Source organism: Mesoplodon bidens, assembly GCF_964165515.1.
Source record: "Mesoplodon bidens genome assembly, chromosome: 1".
NCBI classification, from domain to species: Eukaryota; Metazoa; Chordata; class Mammalia; order Artiodactyla; family Ziphiidae; genus Mesoplodon; species Mesoplodon bidens.
The window spans coordinates 185,244,717-185,268,182 of record NC_138176.1 but is presented as its reverse complement, the minus strand read 5'-3'; the positions used below and the strand labels follow the sequence as shown (position 1 = coordinate 185,268,182).

The following is a 23,466-nucleotide window of genomic DNA, read 5'->3' as shown; positions in this document are numbered from 1 at the left end:
GATGCACAGAAAGAACAGATTTCTGAAAACTAAGTACTGCAGGATCTAAAATAAAAGATTTAAAAGCCATTTTGCAACTTCAGTAAGATAGAAGAAAATGCAGTCTTTATTAAATAGAAGGACGAAGCCATAAAGAAAGAAAAAGCATTGGGGTTAAAAAAAGATGGACCAGTGATAGGAGAAATAAGGAAGAATTAAAAGAAAATTAAAGGAAAATCATCAAATTAAAACCAATACTGGAGGCAGTAAACACAAACTCAAGAAGCTACCTCCATAATGCAGAGGAAAGACACAAAAGTGAAAATGATGAGAGAGAAAGTGACCAATAATGAGGGGGAAGGCAGGGGAGCAATCTATGAATCATAGGTGTTTCTGAAGAAATGAGAATAATTGGAACAGACATGACTAATCAAAGCTGTAACTAAAGAAAACATTTCACAATTGGAATATAGACTGAAAGGGCTTCACAGTATTCTAGGCAAACTATGTGAAAAGACACCTCACTTGGAAATATCCTGGGAAAATGTTTTAATTATAAAGATGAAGAAACATCCTGCAAGAATTCAACAGAGTAAACTAGCTGAATATAACAGAATAGAAGGCAGAAAAACCTCAGACTCCTCCATGGCACTAAATTCCAGAATTCAATGGAACAGAGTTTATATGGTTGATATGGGAAAAGATTATAATCTCTTAAATTTTAGACCCCTACAAATTATCTTTCATGAACGTAGGCAAATAGAAAATAATTCTCAAACACTTAGTGGCTCAGAAGACATACCAATTTTTATCTTTTTTAAAAAAATCTGAAGATGAAGTTCAATTCACTTAGATTAATCAAGATTGGGAATGGAAAAGTTGTAGTATTAAAAAAATTGATGGGAGAAAATATTTGCAAATGAAACAACAGACAAAGGATTAATCTCCAAAATATACAAACAGCTCATGGAGCTCAGTATCAGAAAAACAAACAATCCAGTCAAAAAATGGGCAGAAGGTCTAAATAGACACTTCACCAAGGAAGACATACAGATGGCCAAGAGGCACATGAAAAGATGCTCAACATCAGTAATTATTAGAGAAATAAAAATCAAAACTACAATGAGGTATCACCTCATGCAGGCCAGAACGGCCATTATCAAAAAAGCTAGAAACAATAAATGCTGGAAAGGGTGTGGTGAAAAGGGAACCTTCCTACACTGTTGGTGGGAGTAAATTGATAGAACCACTATGGAAAACAGTATGGAGTTTCCTTAAAAAACGAAAAATAGAACTACCATACGACCCAGCAATCCCACTACTGGGCATATACCCTGAGAAAACCGTAATTCAAAGAGAGACATGCACCACAATGTTCATTGCAGCACTATTTACAATAGCCAGGACATGGAAGCAACCTAAGTGTCCATCAACAGATGAATGGATAAAGAAGATGTGACACATATATACAATGGAATATTACTCAGCCATAAAAAGAAATGAAATTGAGTTATTTGTAGTGAGGTGGATGGACCTAGAGTCTGTCATACAGAGTGAAGTAAGTCAGAAAGAGAAACACAAATACCATATGCTAACACATATATATGGAATCTAAAAAAAAAATGGTACTACTGAACCTAGTTGCAGGGCAGGAATAAAGAGGTAGACATAGAGAATGGACTTGAAGACATGGGGTGGGAGGGCGAAGCTGCGGCAAAGTGAGAGTAGCATCGACGTATATACACTACAGAATGTAAAATAGCTGGCTGGTGGGAAGCTGCTGCATAGCACAGGGAGATCGGCTCAGTGTTTTGCGTTGACCTAGAGGGGTGGGATAGGGAGGATGGGAGGGAGGCTCAAGAGGGAGGGGATATGGGGACATGTGTATGCATATGGCTGATTCACTTTGTGTGCAACAGAAACTAACAAGGTACTGTGAAGCAATTATACTCCAATAAAGATCTATTTAAAAAATTGGTGATAATAGTATCAGGAAGAACTCTCATCAGACTGAACATTTTAATGAGCCTACAAAAATGTGGAGGGGCTAGGGCTCTGTTCACTAGGCATCTGGACAGAAGCTGAAGGCAAGCAATTTCAGTATGAATTTACATCACCCACTAAGGGAACAACCCCTTATTTGAACACAGGAATTTCTCCTTTTGTCAGAGATGATCACTAACTCCTAACATCTGATTATAACTATGCAAACAAATATATCCACATTTGCCTACCAAAAAAATTGGAATGAATTCTAAAAGAAATTCTATTGTGATCTTTTGGAATGGTGGAAATACGGAAGATCATTTTCTTTTCTGCTTTTCTGCTTTTTGCAAACTTTCCTTAAGGAATACAGATTCCTTTTACAATTTAAAATACACTTTATATTAAAAATCAAATTTTTCTAAAGCTCAAGACCTGGAAATGCATTTCTTCTGATGAACTTGTGTTTTTTCTTAAATGAATGAGCTTTAAAACATGAATGAGTTAACACATATAAAAGGCTTGCAATCATGCTCAATGATGTTAGCAACTATTGTTTTGTGATTATTATTATACATAAATGATATGTAACTCATCATTTTGGGAGGCAATACAGTGTAATGGTTAAAAATATGTCAGGTGTGGTCTGTTGAGGTTGTCATGTATAACTGCCTAGGTTAGAAGCAATGACAGTTCATAACTGTGGTACCTTGAGCAAATTATTTAAACTCTGTATCTCAGTTTTATCTACTATAACATGGGATGATAATAATAGTTCCTACTTCACAGGGTTGTTACGCAAATTAAAAGCTCTTAAAATTAATGATTAGCACATAATATATGCCCCCAGTGTGGGGATGGTGATGGGCAGATGGTGGCAGTGAGAATGTTTCCAACAAAGGCGCTAATTCTACAGCACCTCTTTGTATCATCAGAACACCCAATGGTTAATAGTGATATTAAATCAAGAAAAATGGTTTCAATAGTCTGACAGTTGGGTATTTTTTAGTGTCAAGGTAAAACTATAGACTTGATGCAAGAGTGATTAAGATCAATCTATTTCCAAGACTTCAGAATGCTTGCCTAGCAATTAGCTCTAAAGTATGGCAACAAATTTCATCTTTTTAAGTTAAACAATGCAAACTATAAGTGAGTACTGTTTGAAGCTAGCATTTATCTTTAACGTTTTTTTAGAATGGGAACCAGTACTTTCAATTATTCCAAGCTAACCTCTGATATGCAGTCAGGGTTAAGTTTTTAAAGCCTTAAAGCAGAAGGCTCACAATGGAGTGTTTCCACTATCCATCCTCCCACGTCCCTTATTGTAATGGTGGCAAACTGCTTAATTAACCTTCTTACACAAGGGGACTAAAGCCTGGAATGTGTGAGTCAAAATGCCCCAACACTACAATATCTTCTGAATGTAAGATATTATGCAACTCTACCAAGAAACTCATTTGTAATCTGAAAGCTAGGACAAGACTTTGTGATGAATTGAGAGGTGTGACATGTGTACAGTAGTTGCTGTAGTGTGGGTAATACAATCTAGTCTTTCAATTGATACATTTTCCCTTTATTTGGCATTTAGCATTTCTTGCCTAATTGCCTTTTGTCTGCCTTTAAAAATATTGCCCAATTGTCACAGTATGCCATGTTATTGATTTTGTTTTATTTGACACAAAGTACTCCTCTGTATCAACTGAATGTTGGCTTCCAGCTTTTTCTTAGATCAAAAAATGAGCTATTTTTCAACTGGAGGCAAACTCCTTTCATGGTTATCTGTCAACTGCTAAGAAACATCCATGGGAGCTACTAGAAGAAGAAAAAACTATAAAATACCATGTACACCAAATTTATTTGCAATTGATTTTCTTTTGTTAGTCTGTGAAGAGCCTAATGTTGTGAAAATCAGATCAGCTTAAATGAAGAACAAGGTCCCCCTATTTTAAACCTCCCTGGAGAAAATCCTTTGATAATTTGAATCATTATCTAATAAAAATTAAATAAGGTACATCTGGATAATCAGGTTCAAAGACATGCATATGTCTTTAAAAAGCAGACTATACCTATGCATTGAAAAACAATAACAACCCTGATCATCTTACTGAATTTTCCAGACGTTTAGCTTCACATTTTTGGAACATCTGCAACTAGAGTTTGGCGGCTTCTTTATGTGTACCCTGAAGGCTCAGTTTCATTAAGTAACAATTAGCCTAAATGGCTGGTAATTAGACCTATCTGTAGCATCTAAGGGTAAAAGAAATCTCTCAGGGGTGGTCTCCAAAAGTATAAGGAAAATAAAACAGCCTTTGCTTCTTGTTCTCAGGACTTCCGAGGTCTGCCTGACAAAATCTCAGAAGAGACTCCAAGTTCCTGAACAGTGAAGTTAACAGTCTGTGAAGGATCCATTCTGAGGCTGTCTTCCTTACCTGGTTACAAAACAGAGGATGACACTGAGCTGCGAAGCACTGGGCGACCCCGTTTCTACACACACACTTGGCGCACCGACTCAATGGCCAGTCCTCCCCATCCTGAAACACACGGCCTTCATAGGAACAGGGTTCTGGAAGGTCAGAGCAATAAGGATTACCGGGGGGATTGCACTTGCTGATCCCAGGGCTGACTGCATGCGTGTGAGGCCAGTGCAGTCACACAGGGCCCTGTGCTCAGGGGCACAGTGCAAACGACGGGGCCCCGTGCTTGGGATATTGCTCTGCAGTCACTGTATGGAGTTCTTAACTTTCTCTCTGAGTTTCATAAGTGAAGTCTGGTGCGACAGGTAGCATGTGCGACAGGTAGCATGTGCTAGGGGTTTGGGGGTCTCACTCATGTGTGGCCCTACCTCCCCGCTGCCTCCTTGCCTTCTGGGTTCTCAGGAACCTGACCCCAAGTCCATGTCCAGTGAAAGCTGCCACCCTCCAACCATAGCAGGGACCTGGGTGTGGGTGCCTGGGGAGCACCAAGTAGCTGGGGAACCCGGGGCACCTGTTGGGGGAGGTGTCTTACCCACCCAGCAAATATCCTTGTGCCTTAGGGAGTGTGACATCAATAATAAATTAAAAACAGGACAGGTTGCAAAACCTATGGAAGAAAATAAAAGCTTTTCCCCCCTGCTTTTTGAACAAAGCGCCCTGAATTTTTATTACGCACCCAGTAAATTATGGAGTTGGTGCTGGCTGATCCTCTAATCTCTCCAGGCAAAATGCTCCCAATAGCTCTTTCTCATGGACAGCCAACAAGAAAGCACCCTAAAATGTAAGAAAGGAGCCCACAAACCCAGACAGCCCACTCTCTACCCCATCCCTAAACTCTGTTGTTGAAGTATTTTTACTTGTAGGGTTACTTGGCCCAAAGCAGCTGCCTGTCCTTTTCTGGTGGATGACATCTGAAATGCATGAGGAATGCATTCTACTTTCAGCCTTTCCTAACCACACTTTTTAATCCCCAGAAGGGTTCTCCAGGGTAAACAGTCACCAGGAATGGAATAACTGGGGATCAGAAAGAAACCAGAGGTCTTTTTAAAGGGAAAAGGCAAGGATAGAGTGTAGCTTCCAGGTGCTATTTAAAAAGAGTAATTTTAGCTATTATACGCCAGGAGAGAACATAATACAGAAATGACAATAATTTATATTTATCGTGAAGTAAACACTACTTAATTATAAAAATGGAAAGGGACATATATCCCTAAAATGTAATAAAAGGGTACGTGGTCCAAGCATGGATTCTAAGGAGAGGGCCTGGAAGCATGCCCCTGGCTTGCTGAGCCATGCCTTGGTTTGCAGGCAGGCATAATCTCCACAGCGAAGAGGCCATAAAGACAAATGAAATACCTGCTTCCTACTTGGTGTGTTTTGGAGAAAGATGTTATGTCAACTGAAAGACCAGCCAGCAGAATTAGTGGTAGTGTTACTACATGATGGAGAAGTGATTTGTTCGTTCTTCTCTCCACCGAGAGGCAGGAGGAACTATTAATACCTTGGCCTTATGCAATCACAGCAAAGGGTCTTGTCCTTCCTCCCTTTCCTTCTTAGGAGCTATGAACACACAGGGATTGCATCTGGCCAAGGCAAAATAATAAATCAGAGAGTCTCAGAATCTCAAGTTTGGAAGGGAGCTCAGTCTCTGCAACATTGCTTCTGCCACGTGCAAGGCTACATCTCGGTTCCAATAAGGAATGGGGTTAGGGATCTTTGTACCACACTGAGCAAGAAAGAGAAGAGTTGGGATGTCATCAGGTAAACCTCAAAGGCAAGGAGGGTCTCTCTCTGCAAGCTCATACTCACTCCCAGGGCCCACACAGACTGGGCAGCAGCTTCCTTCAGGGATGAATTCCAGCTCCTGGTGTCCACACAACAGTGGTGGGCACGGTCGGGAGGTGCATCGGACTTCCCCATGAGTGCAAGAGCACACACTACATGGGGAGGACACCCACTCTGTCCCATGCTGTGCGTTAGAGAAAAAAAAAAGAAAAGAAAATTATTGTCAGAATATAGGCTTTCATTTGACCAAACAGAAACAAGCCTTCTCAAACAAATGAAGGATGGAGCGCAGGAGAGATGGAAGAAGGCTCTAGGCTTGCAAGGCTGAGACCAGGGTTTGCAATATTCCAAGTCAGAGACCAATTTTAAAATTGAGTTGTATTTTCCTTTTTTATCCCTAAAATTTTACATTTGAAAATTTCAGACAAGCACAAAAATAAAATAAAAAGACCCCAATCCCATCATTTAAAAAATTCTATGAAGACCAAAGTAAAATACGCACACATACACGTATATCTACTGAATTCTTTATAATAGTTATATTATTTTCAATATAGCTCCCACTCAGTATTATGCTTTTTTTTTTGGCCTTTACTTTTTACCCTGATGAGTTCCCATATTTGTGTTCTCTCTCTCTCTCTCTCCCTCCCCTCACCCCTCTTTCTCTCTCTCCCGTTCCAGTGATCTTATGGTCCCAGGGAACCTGTCATAGCCAGCAGGAGGCACCTGGTCCAAATTGTAGAGCAAACTCATTCCTCACGAGGGTGTCCACCTACACACACAGAATGTCCCTAGCCCACTTTAGGCTGGGATACAATATTCCCAAAGCTGGCACTGTATCGGTGATCTAACAGATCTATGTTTTGAGTTATATGATTTACTAAGCACCAAAAGTATCTAAATGGGCCACTCTCAGATGTGATGCAGAGTGAGGGCAGGGGTAAACCCTGAATGTAAAAAGCTACAAGTATGTTGATTGCTTGGGGAAGTCAAAGTACGTTATGTTCTCAATGGCAGAGTGGAGTGATGGTGGCCTTTTAAAAAATGTATGAAAATAAATGAGCTTAATCCATAAAGCTTTCCTCTTATAACATTTTCTTAAATATCATATTCCTTTGCCTCTATTAAATGTAGCATATGATGATATCTGATTCAGCACAAATCATATACAGACTTCTATTAAAAATGTCACATACACCCAGTGCTCAGTCATCTAAATATAATCTGGGGATTTCAACTGTATCACTGAGAAGCATAGAAAATAAACATCCTCTTGCTTCTCCTCAAGCCAGCATCCAGAATAATTTATTCACCTCTCTCAAACACAAAAGGACTCTGTCTTACTTAAACAAGTCACTGCCCCTTTATTCTGCAAATTGCTGCCAGGTTGCAAGCATGCCAAGTCTGATATTTTGGAATTACTAATAACCTGTGCTATTATTGTAACAATAATAGTAATAAGTAGTCACGGTCATCCAATTATTTGGGAACCAAGTCCTCACCTTACCATTATGAAAATTACTTTCTTTAGGTGGACTTACTGGGAGTACAAGAGGGCAGAAATGCAAGGAATGCACTGAGTTGGATGAACCAAGGACTTCCTTGGATGCATGCATGTTCTCAGATCCAAGCTCAGCCCTCCCTGACTTGGGGACTATGAGTGTGATGTAATCTTTCTAGATTTCAGCTTCTTGGTCTAGAAAACTTAAATGGTATGACAATATCTTGTGCACTTGGTTATTGTAAAGGTTAAACAAGGCAGTTGTTAAAGAGCCAGCAAGGAGAGTGGCAGGTAGGAGGTGCTCAATCCTCTCCCTTCTCTCCACTGCATGAGTCCATGGTCTTCCTACTCTTTTTCACACCTATGTGCTGACTGTGATCATGGCAACAGACTTGGATGCCAAGGCCAAGTCCTATCCTATCAATTTTTACTTCTTCTATAATTAAATATAAAATTTCAAATTTAGTGTAGCAGCATATAAATGGGCAAGTCCACAACTTGCTAATAAACTATTGGCTAATAAAAGATAGCAGGCAATTGACCTTTATGCTTTGAAGGCCTAAGCATTAAAGCAAAGGAAGAAATTGTAAGAGAAAAAATTAATAGGTTCTGATGAGTTAAAATTTTAAAAGTTTGTCAAAAATACATTATAAAAAAATTTTAAAGGCAAATGACAAACTGATTTTTAAAAACTGAAAATTATATTAATTAGAATTATACTCTACTATATAAAATCATTTACAAGCAATAAGAAAAGACTGGAGGCAAGATCAAGATGGTAGACTAGGAAGATTCTGAGCTCACCTCCTCCCATGGATGCACCAAAATTACAACTACATATAGAACAACTCTCTCTAAGAACAACCTGTAGACTAGCAGAACAGCTCTTCTACAACTAAGGATATAAAGAAAAAAACCTCATTAAGATGGGTAGGAGGTGACCCATACCCCTGGCAGGAAACTCAAAAGCCAAATGAATATCACAAACTTGGAGGACCTCCCTAAGAAGTAAGGAGTTCCAGCCCCACATTGGGCACCACAGCCCTGAGACCTGCACCAGGAAGATGAGACCCCATAACTGGATTTGAAAACCTGTGGGACTTACATTGGGAAAAGCCAGAGAGCTATAGGAAAACCAAGACTCCCTTCTTAAAGGGCTTATGCACAAACTCACTCTCTCTGAGTCCCAGCACAGAGGCAGTGGTTTGAAAAGAACCTGGCCCTCTAGCCGGCCTGCCAAGGTGGCCCCAGCACACCATCCAGCCTGTGCCCACTCCACCTCTAGCCATGCCACCAAGGTAGCAGCCCCAATCCAGCTCAGGAAAGCCTTGGCCAGTGTACACTTCAGTTCCAGGCATCTTGCCAGGGAGGCCCCAGCCCTGACTGACATGCCCTAAAACCCACCCCTGCCATCCTGCTCCAGCCACAACTGCCAAGGCCACCTGGCACACAAAATCTACATAGGAACAATTCTACACAAGGCCACACCTTTAAGACCAGGAGAGATAACTGTTTCACCTAATTCACAGAAGCAAACCCAGGAAAAACAACTCCAATGAAATAAAGTAATTTACCTAATAAAGAATTCAAAGCAATCATTATAAAGATGCTTATAGAAATTAGGAGAAGAATGGTAGAACACAGTGAAAACTTCAACAAAGAGATAGAAAATATAAAAAAAGAAACAATCAGAACTGAAGAATACAATAATTAAAAGGAAAAATATGCTGGAGGGAATCAAGAGCAGATTAGATATTACAGAAGAATATATAAGCAACATGGAAGACAGACTAATGGAAATCACCCAATCATTACAGCACAAAGAAAAAAAAAAGAATTTATAAAAATGAGGATAGTTTAAGGAACCTCTGAGACAACATCAAGCATACTAACATTTGCATCATCAGGATCTCAGAAGGAGGAGAGAGAAAGAAAGGGGCAGAAAACTTATTTGAAGAAATAATGGCTGTAAACTTCCCTAACATGGGGAAGGAAATAGTCTCAAAGAAGATGAACCCAAAGAGATCCACACCAAGACACATCATGATTAATAAGGCAAAAGACAGAGAGAGAATTTCAAAGGCAGCAAGAGGAATACTATGCATAATATTCAAGGGAAATCCCATAAGGCTATCAACTGATTTTTCAGCAGAAACTTTGCAGGCCATAAGGGAGTAGAATGATATATTTAAAGTGCTGAAAGGAAAAAAACTTATAACCAAGAATACTCTGCCCAGTAAGGTTATCATTCGGAATTGAAGACAAGATAAAGAGCTTCCCAGACAAGCAAAAACTAAGATTTCATCACCACTAAACTGACCTTATAAGAAGTGTTAAAGGGTCTTCATTAAGCAGAGAAGAAAAGGTCATAACTAGAAATATGAAAATATATGAACAAAAAAAAACCTCACTGGTAAAGGCAAATATATAGTAAAGGTAATGGATCAACTATTGAAAAAGCAAGTAAAATTTGAAAAGCAAAAATTGTAAAATCAACTAAAACTACAATTAGTAGTTAAGGAATATATAAAGTAAAAAGATGTAAAACATGACATTAAAAACATAAAACATGTGGGGGGGGACTAAAAATGTAGTGCTTTTAGAATGTGTTCAAACTTAAGTAACTATCAGCTTAAAACCAACAGCCATATATATATATATATATATATATATATATATATATATGTATATATACCTTAATGTAACCACAAACCAAAAATCTACAATAGATACACAAAAAATAAAAAGAAAATCATCAAACTACAAGGGAAGAGACTAAAAGAAGAAGAAAGGAACAAAGAAGTACCCAAAATAACCAGAAAACAATTAACTAAATAGCAACAAGTACATACTTACCAATAATCACTTTAAATGTAAATGGAATAAATGCTTCAATCAAAAGACATAGAGTGAATAGATTAAAAAAAAATAAAGACCCATTTATATGTTGCATTCAAGAGACTCACTTCAGATCTAAAAACACACATAACCTGAAAGGCAAAGGATAGAAAAAGATATTCCATGCAAATGGAAATGAAAAGAAAGCTGGAGTAGCACTACTCTGATCAGACAAAACAGACTTTAAAACAAAGACTATAATAAAAAAATAAATGTGGTAATTACATAATAATAAAGAAAACAATCCAATTTACAATTGCATCAGAAAGAATAAAATACCTAGGAATAAATTTAACTAAGGAAGTGAATGTCCTGTACTCTAAAAACTAAAAGACATCAATGAAAAAATTGAAAGAGAAATGGAAAGGTATGCTGTGCTCATGCTATGGAAGAATTAATATGGTTAGAATGTTCATATTACCCAAAGTAATCTACAGATTCAATTCAATCTCTATCAAAATACTCACGGTATTTCTCACAGAACTGTAACAAATAGTTCTAAAATTTGTGGAACCACAAAAGAATCCAAATAGCTGAAGCCATCTTGAGTAAGAAGAACAAAGCTGGAAGTATCACACTCCCTTATTTCAGACTATACTACAAAGCTATAGTAATCAAACAGTATGGGGCTGGCATAAAAACAGACACATAGGTCGGTGGAACAGAACAGAGAGCCCAGAAATAAGGTCACCACTTTGGTCAATTAATCTACAACAAAGAAGGGAAGAATATACAATAGAGAAAGGATGACCTCTTCAATAAGTGATGCTGGAAAAACCAGACAGCTACATGTAAAAGAATGAAACTATACCCTTTTCTTATACCATATACAAAAATAAACTCAAAATGGATTAGAGACTTAAATATAAGACCTGAAATCCTAAAACTCCTAGAAGAAAACATAGGTTGTACACTCTTTGACATGGGTCTTAGCAATATTTTTTTTGTTCTGTCTCCTCAGGCAAGGGAAACAAAAGCAAAAATAAACAAATGGGGCTACATCAAACTAAAAAGCTTTTGCACAGTGAAGGAAACCTCCACAAAATGAAAAGGCAGCCCACTCAATGGGACAAAATATTTGCAAATGATACATCTGTAAGGGGTTAATATCCAAAATATAAAAAGAACACATACAACTCAATAAAAAAAAGTCCAATTAAAAAATGAGCAGAGGACCTGAATATTCATTTTTCCAAAGATGACATAAAGATGGCCAACAGGACCACGAAAAGATGTTCAACATCACTAGTCACCACTAGTTATCAGGGAAATACAAATCAAAACCACAGTGAGATATCACCTCATACCTGTCAGAATGGCTATTATCAAAAAGACAAGATATAACAAGTGTTGGCAAGGATGTAAAGAAAAGGGAACCCACATGTAATGTTGGTGGGAATGTAAATTGATATAGTCACTTGGAAAACAGTATGGAGATTTACTTTTTGAGGAAAAATTAAAAATAGAACTACCATATGATCCAGTAATTCCACTTCTGGGTATTTATCTGAAGAAAACAAAAACACTAATTCAAAAAGATATATGCACCCCAATGTTCACTGGAACATTATTTGTAATAGCCAAGATATGAAAGCAACCTAGTGTCCATCAAGAGATGAATGGATAAAGAAGATATCACACACACACACACAAACACACACACACACACACACACACACACACAAAGGAATATTACTCAGCCATAAAAAATGAACTTTTGCCATTTGCAAAAACATGGATGGACCTAGAGGATATTATGCTTAGTGAAATAAGTCTGACAGAGAAAGACAAATATTGTATGACTTCACTTATATATGGAATCTAAAAAACAAAACAAAAGAATAAACAAAACCAAATGAAAACAAGCTCAGATACAGAGAACAAGCAGGTGGTTATCAGAGCGGAGGGGATATGTGGGGGTGAAACAGGTGAAGAGAACTAAGAGGTACAAACTTCCAGTTACAAAATAAATAACTCATGGGGATGTAATGTACAGCATGGAGACTATAGTCAGTAATATTGTAATAACTTTGTATGATAACAGACGGTAGCTAGACTCATAGTGGTGATCATTTCATGATGTATAAAAATATTGAATCACTATGCTGTGCACCTGAAGCTAATATTATATTGTAAGTCAACTATACCTCAATTTAAAGAAAAAGAAAAAAAAATCCCAATGGAAAAAAATAGCAACAAGCTTATGGGATATTCAACTTTATTAACTGCAAAGAAATATTATTTAAAATAAAATTTGATAATACCTTTTAATATCAGATATGGAAAGTGTTTAAAATTCATAGTAGCTATTGTTAGTGAAGAGGCAATGGAGTGGAATTCTACACAGAGCCTTCTCTCATGATAGCAACTGAACAACTCAGCCAGGCGGGGCTTACCCTAGGTAATCAGACCTGAAAAGAAGCTATACTATCTATGATAGTCCCACTGGGTTTATCATTAGACACAGACAACTTAAAATTGAATTTTAATGACCACAGATGTCACAGCTTCAATACTCAAAATCTTTAGATGCTTTGACCTACTAATTTCACTTTTAAGAAGTTATCTGGAGAAAATGATCAATGACACACCAAAAAGTTTAAATACAAGGAATTCCATCTCATTGTTCTTCATAGTGAAATTGGAAATGTTTTCGTGAATATTGGAAGCTACCCAAATGCCTAATAATAGGAAATCATGTTCTCCAAGAGAATGCTGGGGAACTATTTACAACATAATGTTATATAAAAAAAGGAAGATATAAACTGTATACGTAGTATAATTACAATTAGGTAAAAACATGTTTATCTATCTATCTATCTATCCATCCACCCATATTCACTGCCAGCTGCACCCCCCCCACCCCCCGCAACAAAAAAAAAACCTGAGGAAGCAATAGTGGTTTTCATAGCTTGGAGATTACTAGTGGATTTTTTTCCATTTGCATACTTTTCTATTTTCCAAATTTTCACCAATAAACGAATATTCACTTTAGTCATCAGAGAGCAAAGTACTGTTTAAAATATCTAATGAATCATTTACATATCTTAAATAAAGTAAAATTTGAAAGCTGCTTATAAAACAACTTGAAGTGAATATCTTTATTAAAAGTTAGGAGATTGCTTCTAAACATCTAGACATTTCATTAAAACAAGAGCTTGTTTTTGTCACTACTGAGAAACACTAACTGTCATTTCTTAAACATTTGCAATCATACCAACTCTCAGATGAGGCCACAAAAATTAATTATAATGACTTGTCAATCACCAAAGTTTTCTCAACTGTAAAATGAGAGGGCTGAATTAACTAATCTCTTCAGTACCTTCAAGCTCTCTAATGATGTGAATCTATTATCTGACTCAAGAGACAAAATTAAGCAAGGGATTCTCCCTTCACAATAAGCTTGAGAATTATGGGAAAAACAAAGAACATTCGTCAGGGAGACTCCACTCTTGATGTCAAAGCCACAGAAGCCCAGACAGTGATCCAAAGTGCACAGAATGATGGAAAGGAAGTATTCTCACCCCTCTCTTTGAGAAAAGTCACATGAGTCCCTTCCATTTTCATCTCCTACTCTTATCCCTAAATCAGTGACACCTCTCTCAGCAGAGGCAGACCAGAGATCAAGGGGTTTGGTACATGCTGATAGATAGACAGATAGATAGATAGATAGAGATAGATGACAGGTAGATATTTTTTAACTTCAGTGTTTTCTATACTCATTTACAAAAGCTGTATTTTTTATGAGCACTGTAACAAGCAAAGAAAGCTCTGCAAAATCAAGAAATAATACGTACACAAAACAATGTTCCCACAAGACCTGTGTTGTAGCTGTGCCATCTTAATACCATTAATACCTTTTGAAAACATGTGATTTTGACACTGGCCAAAAGCACATTCTGCAGACAATATCTTACATATATTCTTCTGCATAGCCAAATAACAAGTCGGCTTGGCTGTTGACATAAGTCCAAAGGAAAGATAAGGTCATAAAGTATTTGCCTGGCTTACTGACAGAACAAAAAAATAATTTTTCTTCCTATAATTTGTTCCTGTTATGATGTTATAGATCCAGAATACTAAATACCTGGAGATGTTCCATGCATATTGTAATTACATCCTCTACTTTGAAGAGAACAAGGCTGCAGAATTCAGTATTCAGTTCTTGCCTCACACACATAAATTAGTTCACCTTTCAGCCTCACAGACAGGCAAAGCAAGCAGACCTCTCCCTCCACACTCCTGTATTCAATCGGATGTGGGCACTAGGGCATTACCACCTGCCACTTTCTTTTTCAGTGAATCTCCAAGCACCATCTTCTAAGACATGACATTAACTGGTGCTGAGATTAAGTTAGTAAAGAGGAAAAGAAAGGGGTTAAAGGTCCTTTCTCCTCCCTTTCACAGGCTAATTTGTGGGGAAAAGAACGCATTCCAACACTCTTTAGGAAAACATATTTCAGGCTTTTCTCCCTAACTGGTTGGCAAGACTGGGCAGAGATCCAAAAGCTAATTTGAAAGGGTAGCTTTGAGAGGTCATGGATGAAATAGTCACCCAAATGCTGGCTGTAATAAGCCCACGCAAAACTTAAATAACCTGGTCAGCCAAAAGGCTCAAGTGTTTTCCTCACTCCAGAGAAGATGTGGGGACTTGACTTGCTGGAACGTCAGCTGTACAAGGTGCTGCCCACAATGCCAGCAAAAGAGGTCCCCTCATGAGGCGAGGCTGCTTCATTAAAGGTGGCCTCTTCATGCCTCCCTGAGCTCAACCCACCTTTGACTTTCCTTCTCTTCAACTTTATTCTCTGGGGACAGCATCACTTTAACAGATGCCCCTCCCACCACACTTGCTCTATCCTAAAGCCTCTTCTAAATCTCTCTTTTAGGGGAAAGCTTCCACTTCACCATTCCAAAGCTCTTAAAGCACCAGGCTATTTCATAACTACTGGGACAGAGTCTCCATAACTCGTCCTATGGGATGCAAGCCAGAGGCTAAAGAGAGAGGATTACCGCTGTTCAGCGGCAGAGGAAGGTGCTCTGGAAACTGCCTCCCAAGCAAGCCAAGGGGGCAAAACAGAAAAGTCTCCAAGATTCAGGAAAAAACCTAGTGATGCAAGTGACAAGGGGAGATTCAGACCCAACCCAGACAAGCATTTAACCCACTCAAGGAAATGAATAATATTAAGAAAAATTTGGCAAGAATCTAAAAAGGTGAAGAAAGAGAGGAAAGAAGAACAGGAAGACAAGAAACATGATCGTTTTCACTTTATTAAGACTAAAATTCAAGGATTTTGTCTCAACTTAAAAAAAAAATCAGGGCTTCCCTGGTGGCTCAGTGGTTGAGAGTCCGCCTGCCGATGCAGGGACGCGGGTTTGTGCCCCAGTCTGGGAAGATTGCACATGCTGCGGAGTGGCTGGGCCCGTGAGCCATGGCCGCTGAGCCTGTGCTCTGCAACGGGAGAGGCCACAGCAGTGAGAGGCCCGTGTACCGCAAAAAAAAAAAAAAAAAATCATTCTTCTGTTTCTATTTGAAGAAGTAGACCACTAGAGATTTTTTTTTCCCTTCAAAGTACAACTCCGGAAATTCAGCCTTTTTCTCAGTTACATCAAGTACCAGAAATATAACACTCTCAGGGGAGTACATTCTGAAAGTTGCATATGGGAAAACAAGGCATGGACATGATCTTACCCAGTTTAGAGCTTCCCATGGACTGTGTCAGAGCCGAAGGGGTGAATTGCAAGGGAGGCAGGGAGAAGAAGGACTTTCTAAACTCTTCCACAAAAAGTAGGACACCAAGCAGATTTCTAATTAACCCATCAGCAGATTTGTGGTCCCTGAACTGCCCGCCACACAGGTTAGTTGGTCTAAGACCAACATGCCCTTGGGACAAGGACATGGATAAGCTGGAGAAGGGATTTACTCATTGTTTGAGTTGTGATGTTTATTGAGCACCTACTCTGGGAAAAGTTCACCAGGTTAGGTGGGAGGCAAGGAGGCTCACTATGAAGGTAGACAAAATATTGCCAATGTTCTCAGAACTCTTAATTCAAGATAAGAAGATTGCACATGTGCATGAACATAACACAAGCAAGCAAATGACAAGTGTCATTAGAGTGGCCATGCAAAGAGTCATTGAACTCTGATGTCTCATGTCCCTGGAACCACCTCTTATTTGAGATGTCTGTTGTTCCCCCAGATCCTGGCCTTATTTTGGATCCTAGGGCTCTTTCACTTGAAAGATTCAGTTTGAGGTTTCTGACCTTGAACCACACACCTGTTCCAACCATTATGAACTGGCATTAATTCTGTCACCAATCTGCCCTTCAGCACTTTACATTTCACAAGGGATCCTCTTGTGTGGCGTGTGAAGTTTCCACCACCCTACATAATGCAGACTGAATCAAGCAGCACAAGGTGATACATGGTATGAAGGCACAGATCCTGCTTGGGTATCATTCAGCAATACATTGTGCAGAAGTGAAAGAGTGGCTTCCTCAGGTAATGTGGAGACAGTGGCTTAAGTGAGGTGATCCTGTCCCACGGGGAAAGTGCACTGTACTCACTGAGTTTTAGGTACACATGCTGAATAGCAGCCTAGAGTAGGTATATCAAATCCAGCTAACCTATGCTCTCTCCTGAATGGGTAGAGACACTAACTTGGGGAAAGTTTTGTATCAGGTGGAAGATGAAGATTAAAGCAAAGAGCCTCTTTCTAACACATTCAACTTCACCTGCTGCCTCGGGGGAGCATGTAGACATGAGTGGAGATGAATTGTAGCCATCCAATTTTCATACTTTCTACTATAAACCTTGCAATTGTCCTTTTAAATCAGTATTTAGTATCTCTAAATTAATCCTACAGGATCTAGAATGAGAAAGTATAATAAAAGGACTTCAGGGTTGATTTCTAGTACTGTGGTTCTAAATGGGGGGGAGGTGAGCATTTTCATTTTGCCCCCTAGGGGAAATGTGGCCATGCCTACAGACATTTCTGGTTGTCAGGACTTCAGAGGATACTAACTGGTGGGTAGAGGCTAGAGATGCTGCTACCATTCTATAATGCAGAGGATGGTCCCCACGACAAAGCCTAAAGTATTAATAGTGCTGAAGTTTAGAAACTCCACCCTTTGTTCCTTGAGGAACAAAAGACCAGGGCTCTAGGCCAGGTTACACCACTTATTGGTAATATATGGGGCAAGTAACTTATAGTCTTTGCAATTCCACTTTTCCATCTTTAACACAGGAGTAATAACATCTGCTCTACTCACCTACTCAGGGTTGCTTATAAAATCAAGTGAAAAAATGTATGGGGTACACAAAGGCAAGGTGGCCCTTTTATTATTCAGCATTACAACTTCTTCATCATCAACATTCTCAGACTATTCTTTATGCAGACACGAATTCAACTGACAAATATTTATGTGGGCCTATGGAATAAATAGGACAGTTGTAATCTTATTCAAGAAACCTAAATGCCCACGGAAAGCCAAATAAGCTTGAGGTCCTCCACAGTCCAAAGGAGAAAAAAATCCTCTCTTGTTGGCACAAGTTTAGCACTCAGCTTTACCTTGTCAATGATCTACAGACACTGAATCAACCATGGGTCAGAAAATACTTACCGTGTGAATTTTCTTTTCATGATGGCAAGATCCAGGAGTCCTCAGCACACACTCAGGGCAGCACTGGTTGGCGGGTATTTGAAGCACTTCCCCCTGAGCATTTAAAAACAGCTCAGTGTAAAATAGCAGCAACGAACAGTCACATCAGGTTCACTAACTCTCATGAGTTTCCATGGGTGAGAATAAACAGGATAAACAGAATACACCAACAAAAAGGATTCTCTCTGTCAAGATGAGCTGCTCTCAAAGATAAAATGAACCCCCTTGTGAAAGTAATTTCCTTGAAAACTGTCTACATCTTTTCACATGTAATGAAGCGAAGAATTGTATTCACTAGAAATGCTCCATCTGAGTGTCACACCAGAAAAGCAGTGGGGGTGAGATAAGAGCTCTATTTCCCTAAAACAGAGAAGAGAAGACTTGGGCGGGCAGGGCCACAGAGCTGGCAGGTCTTCTAACATCCTATAGATGCCTGATGGAGCCAGCGGGGGGGTAGTTAAAGTTCTAATGTTCACTTTTACCTGGGACACAGAGTAGCAAAGCACAAGGGGCAGGTGACTGAAGGACAGAGCTGGGAGAGGAAACAGCATGGCTGTGGAGGTATCCCACGTACTGTGGGGAGCTGGATAGAATTCCTGGGCTCCAATAAAGATCTATATTGTTTATCAGGGTTTCTATAATTGCAATTGTGTTTCCTATCAATATGTGACACTATTAAGGGAATGGGCCTCCACGTGATACCTTAGGATTTATTGGGAAGTTGTCACATGTTAACTAACCATCTGTTTGCCACTGTGAAGGATCTGTTTATCCAAGATTATTAAAACTATGGCACATACATGTGTCTTTGGGGCCCCATCCTTCTATTAGACCCTCTGACTCAACCTGCTCTTCCACTTAGCATTTCCTCAAGTCCAGAGATGTGGCAGAACAGGTAATTAGTGATTTTGATAAAAAATGTTAGGAGATCCTGAATTAACCAGGAAATCATGACTTGTCCACAGAATAAAAGTCTACAAAGAATTCAGCTGGTAGATTAAAAAAATTATGTAAGTCATAATGTTTCTTTGTTATTTGGGGCTGCTTCCATTAAAAAGAATTGTACCTACAAGAGAATGTTAATTGTACATAACTACATCCTCAAGAGTGGGTGGGAAATGGAACTACTATTTCACAACTGTTAATCCACTAAACAGATAAATACATCAGTATCAGTGATCACCAAATTCTTATTTGCTTAATAAAGGATAAAACCTATATGATATGGGATTTTATAAAATTGTACATATGGCTCAACATTAATGACTATTCACAAAAGTGCCCTCTGAACCCCAAGTAGAACGTACACTTGTCTAACTTCCACTAAGACAGTAAATATAGAAAATACATTAACCTAATTTCCACTAAGCATCCAGATAGAAAATGAGATAATCCAAGTGTTGTTTGTATTCTAATATGGAAGCAGGGAGCGAGGGAGAAAGGCAGGAAAAATTGAGGACTTCAAGAGATATTTTGTGCCCCCAAATTAGTTGTCTTTGATTTATTTAAAAACTGGTCTTCAGATTTGGCCCTCATAATTCATTTTATGATATGATATTCTTTATTTGTGAGTGGATGTTCTCTATCTTGCATCTACCTATTGTACTTCTGTTGGAACATGAAAGAGGTGATTTGGGGCTAAAGGAGGAGCAAAGAATTCTGCATGTGGCACTTGGAGAAAGAAAGACAGGGAGTTCTTGCTACCTAACCATGTAACCTTGCATAGCCTTGTGAGCTGTGGGCTGCAGGGAACACATAAGCCTATTGCCCTGCAGGCTTTGCACTGGGAGCGTTAGGAAGTGGCCACTTGGGCAAGAGACATCAATGAAGATTGCTTGCCTAGGATCTAGAGGAACCAACTAACAATAACGATGATGATCATGTGATAATTACAGCTAAAACTGAGTACTTAGGATAGCCAGGGACTCTTCTAAGCATATGTGTGTGTGTGTGTATACATATACATAGATATATGTCATGTATATATATATAAAATCTCTCACAACAGCTTGATTAGGTAAACACTATTCCTGTCTGCATTGAAGTTTGCAGCCGAAACCCCACAATGTAATACAGCACCCCTTTGCATGGCATTGTCCTCTTTGTATATATGTTATTCAGAGATCCTAAAGATTGGTTCTGACAGGACTGGGTTAGATAGTCAATGTTCTAAATGCCTCTGTTCTCTTTCTCTCAGTCTTTATCTGTCTCTGTCTCTCTCTCTGACCTTATTTATCTAACTCTATAGCTAGCTATTCTATATGGATATAGGATATGAATACAGAATCTATTATATATGGTTAATAGGATGAATAGATAGATGATAGATAGATACAAATATCTAGCAGAGCTACCATTGACACTTGGTTATTTCCAGTCAATCTATAAGCAAAACATACATGGTAAAAGGGCTTTTTAAAGTTTTTTAAAAATGATAGGAACCCAAGTTACTATTAATAACAGTAATAATTTAGTTTAGAATACAATAGTGATTCATTAACTTGTGCCATGAGCTAATGTAAGTGTACCCAGAAGATGCGAATAACAACACATGTTCCTGAGATACACAAGGAAAGACGTGGTGGAGTAGAAATTACACTGGCTCATGAGCCAGAGACTAAGGTTCTTGTTATGGCTGTGCCACTGTCTAGCTCTGTATCATTTTTTTTTTTTTTTTTTTTTGGCTGCGTTGGGTCTTCGCTGCTGTGCGTGGGCCTTCCCCAGTTGCAGCGAGCGGGGGCCACTCCTTGCCGCGGTGTGCGGGCCTTTCACCGCGGTGGCCTCCCCCGTTGCGGAGCACGGGCTCCAGGCGCGCAGGCCCCAGCAGTTGTGGCGCACGGGCTCAGCTGCTCTGCGGCATGTGGGATCTCCCCGGACCGGGGCTCGAACCTGTGTCCCCTGCATTGGCAGGCCGACTCCCAACCACTGTGCCACCAGGGAAGCCCCCTAGCTCTGTATCTTTGAGCAGGTGACTAAACAACTAAAAGTCTGTTTCTTTGTCTATAAAATGAGAAAGACTGACTAAATCCATTTTAAAGGCCTCTTCCAGTTCTATCATTCTGTCGTTCTGTCTCCCCCATCCCCCATATCTTCAACTTCTCTCTCTCTTCTAGGTCAGCCCCCTTTCCCTCTCAAGGTGATCATGTCTCTTTCATAGCAATATCAAAAGCCAAAACAAAACCTTCTCCCTTCCCTTGTTTGGTCATTCTAAAAATATTGACTAAGCATCTTCAGCAGACAAATAAACAAGCATTTGCAGTCTGGTCAAGGGCTGTAAAAAGGGCAAGCACAAAGCACACAACATCACCCAAGAGGCTCGATGGCTGGGGATGGGAGGTTCAAAGAAACTTCACGGATGTGGTGGTGTCTGTCTAACATCCCATTTCTTTCTTCCATTCTCAGTGAAGCTCCCTGAAGGAGTAGCCTATACTTGGCCTTCCTTTGCCCACTTCCCATTCACTCCTCGAGCCTCTGCATACAGTCCCACCACTTCAATGACCCCAACTTCAGTGTGGCCTCCAGTGGCCTACATGTTGCCAAATTCAATGGATCATATTAAATTCTTCTCCCACTTAACTTCCTTACCTGGGATCAACACTGTTGATACAAACTCCTTCTGGAAACTCCCTCCTCTCCTGGCTACCACAACACTGCTCTCTTCTCTGATAATCTCTTACCCCTTATCTCTCTGACCATGTCTCGTTAATCTTCCTAAGTTCCCATTTTTTATGTTCGCCTCCCCTTAAATGACGGTGCTTCCCAAATTCCACCCTTGGTCTTGTGTTCTTTTTTCACACAATCTCTTTGGATGAGCTCATTAATTCAAAAGCTTTACACTACTGTCTCCCTGCTAATGATACCCACATTATATCTCCAACTCTGTCTTCTCCTCTGAGCTTTAGACTCAGACATCCAGCTGCCTTTTGGACATATCCACCTGGCTCTTCCACGAACACTTCAAACTCAATGTGCCCCAAACTGAAATCATTGTTCTCCTCCCAGATAAGATGCTTTTCCTCATTCTCCTATATTCTCAATATCAGTTCATGGCTCAGCTAGCCAATTAGTCATCAAGCCATAAATATGTGAGCCACCTTTCCTTTTCCTTTCTCTCACCCTCCTACCTTCATTCAGTTCTGCTGATTTATCCCCTAAGTACTTACTGAGGCTGCCCTTTCCTCTTGATCCCTACATGACCAGTGCTCTAATTCAGGTACTCATCCTCTCATCTGGACTATTCTCACAGCGTCTGAACTGATCTCCTCATCTCCAATATTACGCATTACCTTTGAAAAACCAGAAAGACCTTTCAAAAAGAAAAGCTGGCCATTTTACCCACATGCCTTCATTAGTATTCTATAACCTTAAAAATAAAATTCTAAGCTCCACAGTACAGCATACAAGGCTCTCCATAACCTTGAACTTACCAGTTCTCTAGCTTCATCTCTCATGTATTCATTCATTCAGTCAAAAGATACTTATTGAGGGCCTACCATGTATCAGGTGCAATTGTAGGTGCTGAGGATACATGGTGAATAAAAGAGATAGTAAACAAGAACTATCAGTAAAATATACAGTATGTCAGACAGTAGTTAGTGCCAAGAAGAAAAATAAAGCATGGAAAATGAATAGGAAATGTGTGGTAAGGGGCGAAGAATTGCAATTTCAAAAGAATGGCATTTGAGAAAGACTTAAAGGAAGTAAAGGGTCAAAATAGGTAAATTAGATAGATAGATAATAGATAGATAGATAGATAGACAGATAGATAGATAGATACTTTCAATGGGAACAGCAGCGTGCAAAGGCCCTAATGGCAGAAGTATGCCTGGCACAAATCCAGGGAATAGCAAGCAGGCTTGGTGTCTGAAGCAGAGGGAGTAGGGAGACTAGTCAATTAATCAGAGGGTACAGCAGTACTTTATAGGACATTGCGAGGAGTTACTCAAAGTGAGGAGAGAAGCCATCAAAAGCTATTGGAGGGGTTTAAGGAGAGAAGCGACATGATGACTTAAATTTTAATAGGATCACCCTGGCTGCTATATCAAGATTACAGTGAAAAAGGCAAGGACAGAAAGAGTGAAACAAGTTAAGAGGCTACAGGGAGAATGGAGGCAAAAAAAAAAAAAAAGATAATAGGCTGAACCAGAGTAAAAGCAGAGAAGTTGCATCTGCAGTGTATTGTTTCAT

At 39.3% G+C, this 23,466-nt stretch overlaps 1 protein-coding gene across 1 annotated transcript in view; it reads right to left on the bottom strand.

The window, feature by feature from the left end:
- FRAS1 (Fraser extracellular matrix complex subunit 1) overlaps positions 1 to 23,466 on the bottom strand; it is a 461,640-nt gene that overhangs the window by 267,689 nt on the left and 170,485 nt on the right. The window contains exons 4-6 of the mRNA XM_081241677.1: positions 18,241 to 18,333; positions 6,246 to 6,405; positions 4,392 to 4,525 (exon numbers count right to left, since the gene is read on the bottom strand). Of these exons, the coding sequence (XP_081097803.1) occupies positions 4,392 to 4,525; positions 6,246 to 6,405; positions 18,241 to 18,333 (387 nt within the window). The remainder of the gene's footprint in view (positions 1 to 4,391; positions 4,526 to 6,245; positions 6,406 to 18,240; positions 18,334 to 23,466) is intronic.